The sequence below is a fragment of the Athene cunicularia genome (genome assembly GCF_003259725.1).
Source record: "Athene cunicularia isolate RWA chromosome 2 unlocalized genomic scaffold, athCun1 chr2_part1, whole genome shotgun sequence".
NCBI classification, from domain to species: Eukaryota; Metazoa; Chordata; class Aves; order Strigiformes; family Strigidae; genus Athene; species Athene cunicularia.
This window is the reverse complement of record NW_020799095.1, coordinates 102,667,990-102,675,808: the sequence shown is the minus strand read 5'-3', so window position 1 is coordinate 102,675,808 and position 7,819 is coordinate 102,667,990. Positions and strand designations below refer to the sequence as shown.

At 37.7% G+C, this 7,819-nt stretch overlaps 1 protein-coding gene across 5 annotated transcripts in view; it reads left to right on the top strand.

Moving 5' to 3' along the window:
• ROCK1 (Rho associated coiled-coil containing protein kinase 1) overlaps positions 1-7,819 on the top strand; it is a 93,483-nt gene that overhangs the window by 53,689 nt on the left and 31,975 nt on the right. For all 5 annotated transcript variants that reach the window (XR_003397729.1, XR_003397728.1, XM_026842044.1 and 2 more), the window contains exons 15-20: positions 73-164; positions 293-539; positions 3,719-3,825; positions 4,965-5,115; positions 6,017-6,177; positions 7,039-7,223. Coding sequence is in view for 3 of the 5 variants with exons in the window: in XM_026842044.1 (XP_026697845.1) it covers positions 73-164; positions 293-539; positions 3,719-3,825; positions 4,965-5,115; positions 6,017-6,177; positions 7,039-7,223 (943 nt within the window). In the remaining 2 variants the exon portion in view is untranslated. The remainder of the gene's footprint in view (positions 1-72; positions 165-292; positions 540-3,718; positions 3,826-4,964; positions 5,116-6,016; positions 6,178-7,038; positions 7,224-7,819) is intronic.

Here is a 7,819-nt window from a genome sequence, read left to right as displayed (position 1 = left end):
ACCCCCCCCCCCCCAATCCCCAAATCTAAGGATTTTTTAATCTGATGTATTAATAGTGTAATTTCTCTTTAGTGTCCACGCTAAAAGATCAGATGGAAGACTTGAAAAAAATCAGCCAGCATTCACAAATTACAAATGAGAAGATAACACAATTACAAAAGCAAGTATGTTGCTTCTGTTCATTGTCTTTGTTATTTCTTAGATTAGAGAAGCAGTATCAAGCATTCAGATACAACAAAACTGGTCCCAATAATTTTTATACTTTAGAATCTTGTCTGTTTTATTTTAACAGCTAGAAGAAGCAAATGATTTGCTGAGGACAGAATCGGATACAGCAGCAAGACTGAGAAAGGGTAACACAGAAATGAGCAAGTCATTAAGTCAGGTAGAATCACTGAATAGAGAACTGCAAGAAAGGTGTAGAGTTCTAGAAAGCACAAAACTGCAGGTGGAGAAAGATTATTACCAACTGCAAGCAGCTTTGGAGTCGGAACGAAGGGACAGAAGTCATGGATCTGAAATGATTGGAGAACTACAGGGTAATTCTGCATTTATACTTTACCGAAAAAATTGTGATAACCCAACTTTATTAAATACAATTATGTAAAGGGAGGAAGCCAAACCTGCACAGTGATTGTGACTTAATAGAACAATTTCTAAAGATTTGAATGTTGCTTCCTGACTGTGTCTGAGCAGCTCTTGGGAGGGAGAGTGTTAAAATCAAAGTGTGGGAAACACTGATTGTAGGGGCTGCCCTGCTAAAAAATATGAAAAGCTGATACAGTGCCAGGGAAGACACAACACTGTCTTGCTGCCTTGGTTCAGCAGCTAAGTTGATTTACCCTGCATTACTTTAATTGGTGAAGGAAAACATTTTGTTTTTAAATTGCATTTGTTTTCTTTATGATGCTTCTGTGTTACTTTAGAAGCAGCATGAAGAACATAGTAAGGGATGCCGATGTGGAATCCTTTTTTTCAGGATGCTTGGAGCTTTTTGCCTTTTGTACTCCTGATTCTTCATACTAGAAACTATTCAGATACATTAGTTCATAACTCTGCCTATGCTAATGGATCCTGCCTTTTAATTTCTCATTTTAAACCATTTGTCTGTAGTATTGAAAATCATTTTCCATGAGACACGATCTTTTCTTGAGGACTTTTGGGTGGTTTTGATTTTGTTTTTTTAAGGTAAGCTTTGCTAGCACAAAGAAAGAACTATCAAGAATCATGTTGCCTATTTACTGTGCTTCAAATACATCAGTTTCAGCTGAATGATTGTAAAGTTCCTCCGAAATGACTGAATGTAGTTTCATCCAGCCTGTTGTTAATTGCAAGCAGGATGTACAAATGGCATGAGAAGACTGTGCACTTGAGAATGTGTTTTTGACCACATCTAACTCAGCAGCCTACAGGAAAAGGTTCTTCTCCTGAAGGCTGTAGGGTTAAGGTGCTTTGCTGGTATATACCTAAGTAGTTTTATGTAATTCAAATACAATCACAGAATTATCTAGGTTGGAAAAGACCTCGAAGACCATCCAGTCCAACCATTAACCTAACACTGACAGTTCTCAACTACACCATATCTCTCAGCGCTATGTCAACATGATTCTTACACCTCCAGGGATGGGGACTCCACCACGTCCCTGGGCAGCCCATTCCAAGGCCCAACAACCCGTTCTGTAGAGAAATGCTTCCTAATATGTAGTTTAAACCTTCCCTGGTGCAACTTGAAGCCATTCCCTCTTGTCCTATCGCTTGTTACTTGGTTAAAGAGACTCATCCCCAGCTCTCTGCACCCTCCTCTCAGGTAGCTGTAGAGGGCGATGAGGTCTCCCCTCAGCCTCCTCTTCTCCAGACTAAACACCCCCAGTTTCCTCAGCCACTTCTCGTACGACCTGTGCTCCAGACCTTTCACCACCTTCGTTGCCCTTCTCTGGACACGCTCGAGTCATTCAATGTCCTTTTTGTAGTGAGGGGCCCAAAACTGAACACAGGAATCGAGGGGCGGCCTCACCAGTGCCGAGTACAGGGGTCAGATCCCTTCCCTGTCCCTGCTGGCCACGCTATTGCTGACACAAGCCAGGATGCCATTGTCCTTCTTGGCCCCCTGGGCACACTGCTGGCTCCTGTTCAGCTGGCTGTCAATCAGCACCCCCAGGTCCCTCTCTGACTGGCAGCTCTCCAGCCACTCCTCCCCAAGCCTGTAGTGCTGCTGGGGGTTGTTGTGGCCCAAGGGCAGCCCCCGGCATTTGGCCTGATTGAAACTCCTCCAGTTGGCCTCAGCCCATGGCTCCAGCCTGTCCAGGTCTCTCTGCAGAGCCTCCCTGCCCTCGAGCAGATCAACACTCCCACCCAACTTAGTGTCATCTGCAAACTGACTGAGGGTGCCCTCGATCCCCTTGTCTAGATCATCAATAAAGATGTTAAACAGGAGTGGCCCCAAAACCGAGCCCTGGGGGACACCACTCATGACTGGCCACCAACTGGATTTAACTCCATTAACCACAACTCATACAGCTCATACAGCTGGCTTTAGAAGCACCTTTAAAATGAATAAGAAGAGCATAAGATTTAGGAGGACTTTATCTTCTTCCATCTCATAGTTTTACATATTGCCAGGATGTCTCTTTAGTTCACAATTAAGTGAAGTGGGCTGTACTGTAGACAGCTGTATTTGAATTGCCAGACCCAATACATAGGTATATTTCTGTATACTCTATTTGTTAAGTGTAATCAAAGATTTAAAAAAAAAAAAAGTATTTATTTTAAAGGAGCTAATTCAAATTCCACAGTCTAGAAATAGACACTACTACTTTGGCATGTTGATATGTATACACACAGATGCTACTACTACGGCTTTGGGGGAGACCTTATTGTGGGCCTCCAGTACTTAAAAGAGGGCTTATCAGAAAGACAGAGGCTTTTTACCAGGGCCTGTAGTGACAGGACAAGCGACAGTGGTTTTAACTGAAAGACAGTATATTAACATTAGATAAAAAGGAAGAAACTGTTTTCAAGGGTGGTGAGACACTGGAAGAGGTTGCCCAGAGAGGTTGTGGGTGCTCCCTCTCTGGAAGTGTTCAAGGACAGGTTGGACAGGGCTTTGAGTAATCTGATCTAGTGGAAAGTGTGCCTGCCCTTGGCAGAGGGATTGGAACTAGACAGTCTTTAAAGTCCCTTCCAACTTAAACTATTCTGTGATTCTACTTACTATTTAGTGTAAACTTCCAATGCCGCACCAAGGTGTTGTGGTAGATGCTGTGGGGGACAGGGAATAGTTCTTGATCCATGGCAGAGCATTTGAGTCACAGTTAGGTGAATACATGTTGTATTTAGTGCTTCTAGATCCATTTGAGACTGTCTTTCTATGTAATATGCCTTATCTACATGTTACTGTAGTTAACATCAGAAAAAGTGCTGGATGCATAGCACAGCAGAACTTGGATTAGTTGGAAAAAATTTAGTATATTAGATATTGGGAGTGATGGAAGGCAGGTAGCAAGTTTTGCATGTGATTGTTTTTTGTGAATTGTTACTAATGGCATGCATAAAGAGTGGCTGAAAAGATTAGTTTCCTTTACAATGTACAACCTTTGTGTATCTGAAAAATTTGAAGGTTTAAATATTTTAGGGGCCCAGAAATCAGCGGAAAAGTTGAAAAGTTTGTTGATTTAAATTGAGTAACTAATATTGAAGGATATTTAATTTCTTATGGCAGTTCGGATTACAACTTTACAAGAAGAAGTAAAAAACGTTAAAAACAATCTCGAAAGAGTGGAAGCAGAAAGAAAACAAGCACAGGATATGCTTAATCATTCAGAAAAGGTATGGTAAAATGATGTTGAGGCTAAGGTTCTTTGTCAGCTCTTGACTGTAGTTTCAAACAGTATTTATTGACATTGCTAAATCCTGTGTTCTTGCCCTAAATCAGTCCTGTTAAAATGATTAACTGAATAGTGCAAATTTACAGTCTTACCAGGATGGTAGGTCTCAGAGTTCTCAGGTAGTTCTTACTTGTAGGTTTGAATGTAAAATTCTCATTTGTCATTCACTATCACTAATTCAAGGATCCAACCCTTCTGCCAGTAGCAAGTAATTTTTGTTCGGTCCATCTAACTCACTGCAGAGACTTGCCTCCTGAAAATCTACGAATTGAACTTTTTAAAACCCTAAAATTCAAATTTGTTTTTACTGGTTTTTAATTTGACTGGATGAGTGCCAGACCTTTTGATCAACTCTGGAGCTGAACTGTTTCAATTTTTGTCCTTCCTCCCTTCCTAAAGAGTGGTAGCAGCATGTTCCCCTAACATCTCTAATCCCTGACCCAAGATGGAGAAACAAGTAAAGAAGAGTAAAAGGAAATCCTGCATGCTCTTTCCAGATAGGCTAGATAGTTAATTTTGTTTGGAAGCCAGGTAAAGACTTGCTGTGCTGTGTGGTCTATCCAAATAAACCAGAGAGATAGGACTACCTATGAGGGAAGCTATAAGAAGTTACAGTTCTCATTTGGTGTTAACGTGAAACAGCAATCCAAAATGCAAGTCCCTGTCTCTCAAAGCTCATCTCCAGTGCTTGTTTCATGAGTTACTGTTAATGGCTGGCAGTCCCAACAGTGAAATAACAGAATTGCATCCAGGTAACAATAATCAGATTCCTCTGTACTCACTCTGTTGTTGGTGGATTAGTTGTATATTTCCAATTTAGGTGACTACTAATCATTCAAACTGAGAAGTTTCCATTTACCTTAAGAATTTATAGACTACTGGAAAAGGTTAATGAATTTTCCTCCAGAGCACTGAGTACAGTTTTTGTCTGTTACCATTCTTTATTAAGCATGGAAAATAACATTATTTCTTTTTAACAGAAAGTTAACACTTTTTTAAAAAAGGGAAGAATGGAAATGTGACTTGCTCAGATGTTATAGAAATATTTTAGAAATCTGGTAACTTTTTGCTTATCTCTAGGAAAAGAATAATTTAGAGATAGATTTGAACTACAAACTCAAATCATTACAAGACCGGTTAGAACAGGAAGTAAATGAACACAAAGTGACTAAAGCTCGATTAACTGACAAACATCAGTCAATAGAGGAGGCAAGATCAGTTGCAATGTGTGGTAAGTGTTTCATACAAGTTTCAGGTAAATACATAATAAAAGATATTTTGATCATCATATCTTAAAACACAGTATCTTATAATGTAGTAGTCTTGTATAAGTGTTTAAACCCTTGTGTGAATGTACATCAAAATCTTAAAACATGAAAACTACATATTTTAAATTATTTTCTCTGACATGGTACTTGTACCATAAAAATTGCATTCTTTCTTAATATTTTGAGTATCTTGCTGTGTTCGCAATTCAAAACTTTGGCTTCTGAAATGCTACTGAATCTTGACATTCTGGCTAATGCTAAATGGAATTGAAAGAATGCATTATCTAGACAGATCAGATATCTTGGAGCACTTATTTCTGTGTAACTGTATTAAAAATACTGATGTTGTATTAGGGTTGTCTGAAGTGGTGAAGTTTCTTTTATAGATACATACTCATGAATCAAAGGTGTGTCTTGATATCTTAAATACATCAGATTTTCTTCATAAAGGTAATTGGTACCTAAATGTTTAGTTTGTACCTTTCCAGAATGCTAACACAAATGATAGCATTTCTTTTCTTTTGCTCTACTATCCATTTACAGAAATGAAACTTTGCCTTTATTTCATAATGATTACTTCAAGAACCTGCCTTTTTATTTCTTTCACTATTTATTTTTTGGTTGTCATTATAATATTCCAGTGCTTTGAATGCAAATTGGAATTATATTTCTTTTTTAGTGTTTCTTGTAGCAATGCCAGGAAGCTTTTACTCAGTAATCAGTCCATCTTAACAGCAGAAGAGCTTAAATAGCTGAAAAAAGGGTCCGAAAAATATTAAGATATGTAAGACCATGTTTACAGAAGCATTCTTGCAGATGCTACATATTAATTTTTATTGTTTTTCTTTCCTTAATCTTATTTAGAAATGGAAAAAAAAGTGAAGGAAGAAAGGGCAGCAAGAGAAAAGGCAGAAAATCGTATAGTTCAAGCTGAAAAACAGTGTTCCATGCTGGACTTTGACCTCAAGCAATCTCAGCAGAAACTGGAACACCTTCTTGAGCAAAAAGAGAGACTGGAAGAGGAAGTAAGTAAAACATTCACCACTAATAATTTGCTGTGTAAATAAAAAACTATAGTTCCACTGAGAAATAGAAAATTAAATTCACTTACACTGAGTTCCTTGCGTAATACATCTTTCAGTAGAACTTAAGGCAGTTGTTCCTTAAATAGTATTAGGTAATTTCCACTTCTTTCTTAGCTCTTGGATATCTTACGTATTAGACCTCTCAATTAATATAATGCTTTTTTTGTGTGTGTTCTCTCTTCTATTTTTAAAGGAAAAACTTGCTTATAAATTTGGCTGTGTAGCCTTGATTGATTTGGATGGTTTGTGTTCTCCAGAAAAGCATTTGGTCAAGGAAATGCAATTAGAAAACTCAGTGCTAAAACTAGGTACTAAGAATAATAATTTCATCCTTACTTGTTCTTTGCAGGACACTTGGAATGAAAGTTATAACACCTTTCTTAGGGGTCACAACTTGTGTAAATTAGTTTTTATATAGCTGGTAGGCTCCATTTTTTTCTAGGGTGAGAATATCTGAAATCCACAGAGAGGTTTGCAGGACCTTTCAGCAAACAATTTGGGTTTCTTCCATTGTTGCCTTTAAGATAAGATAAAACACATTTGGAACTTTGAAATAAGCTAACTATGGGGAAGCTTTATCATCATGCAGTGTCAGATCACTATGTTCTGTAAGGGCAACATCTTTCTATAAGATTATTGCACTGAAGCGTTTGGAGATGTAGGGTTATTTTTATGTATTGTACAACATGTAGCATCAAGGTAATGGTGTTTGATTTAAAATAATCCATACATGAAACACTTTCAACCACATGCAATTAATGATTCAGCAAATGCTCTTAAATTGAAATATTTCTCACTTAGGTAAGGAATCTAACACTTAAGCTAGAACAAGAGACGAACAAGCGAATAATGGCACAGAATGACTTAAAGGCACAAGCTTTTGAAGCAGATAACTTGAAGGGTTCTGAGAAGCAGCTGAAACAGGAAATCAATACGTTGTTGGAAGCAAAGAGGTTACTGGAATTTGAGTTGGCTCAACTTGCTAAGTAAGTAAAAATCTGAAGTAAGATGGAAAAAGTTGCTTAATTATACGTGTACTGTTTTGCCTGTTCCTATTAGTGAAAAGTTCTCTGGTGCATAGGCATTTTTTCCAAAACTAAAAGAATATTTTTAGCTGCGTGTTATGATTTCTGTATGTAGCTTTCAGCGTTGGAATATTTTTGTTATGAGCTATGATGCAGAACTATTTTTGGCTCATCATTCTATGTCAAGACATAGATATAGATATATATCTACCTATCTACATATATATATATATATATATATATATATGAGACACACTCAGTTTAACTGCATGGGAGTCAATAGCTTTTTTCCCCCCTTTACCTGATTCTTTTTCTTAACATTTCTTAAGCTGACTGAAAACTTTTTTCATTAATTAGGCTTCTATCCTATCTTCCTTCAGCTGACTTAACATTTCTCCATTTAGAGTACTCACTGTCTTCTAAATTGCTTACTGAAACAACCATCAGGGTAGAATAAGGAGTATAATCAAATCAGAATTTTAGGATACAGCGAACTGTTGGTCTTTGTGAAATAATATGTGTGCAAATGTGAGATCTTTGTAGGATGCTGATCTGGT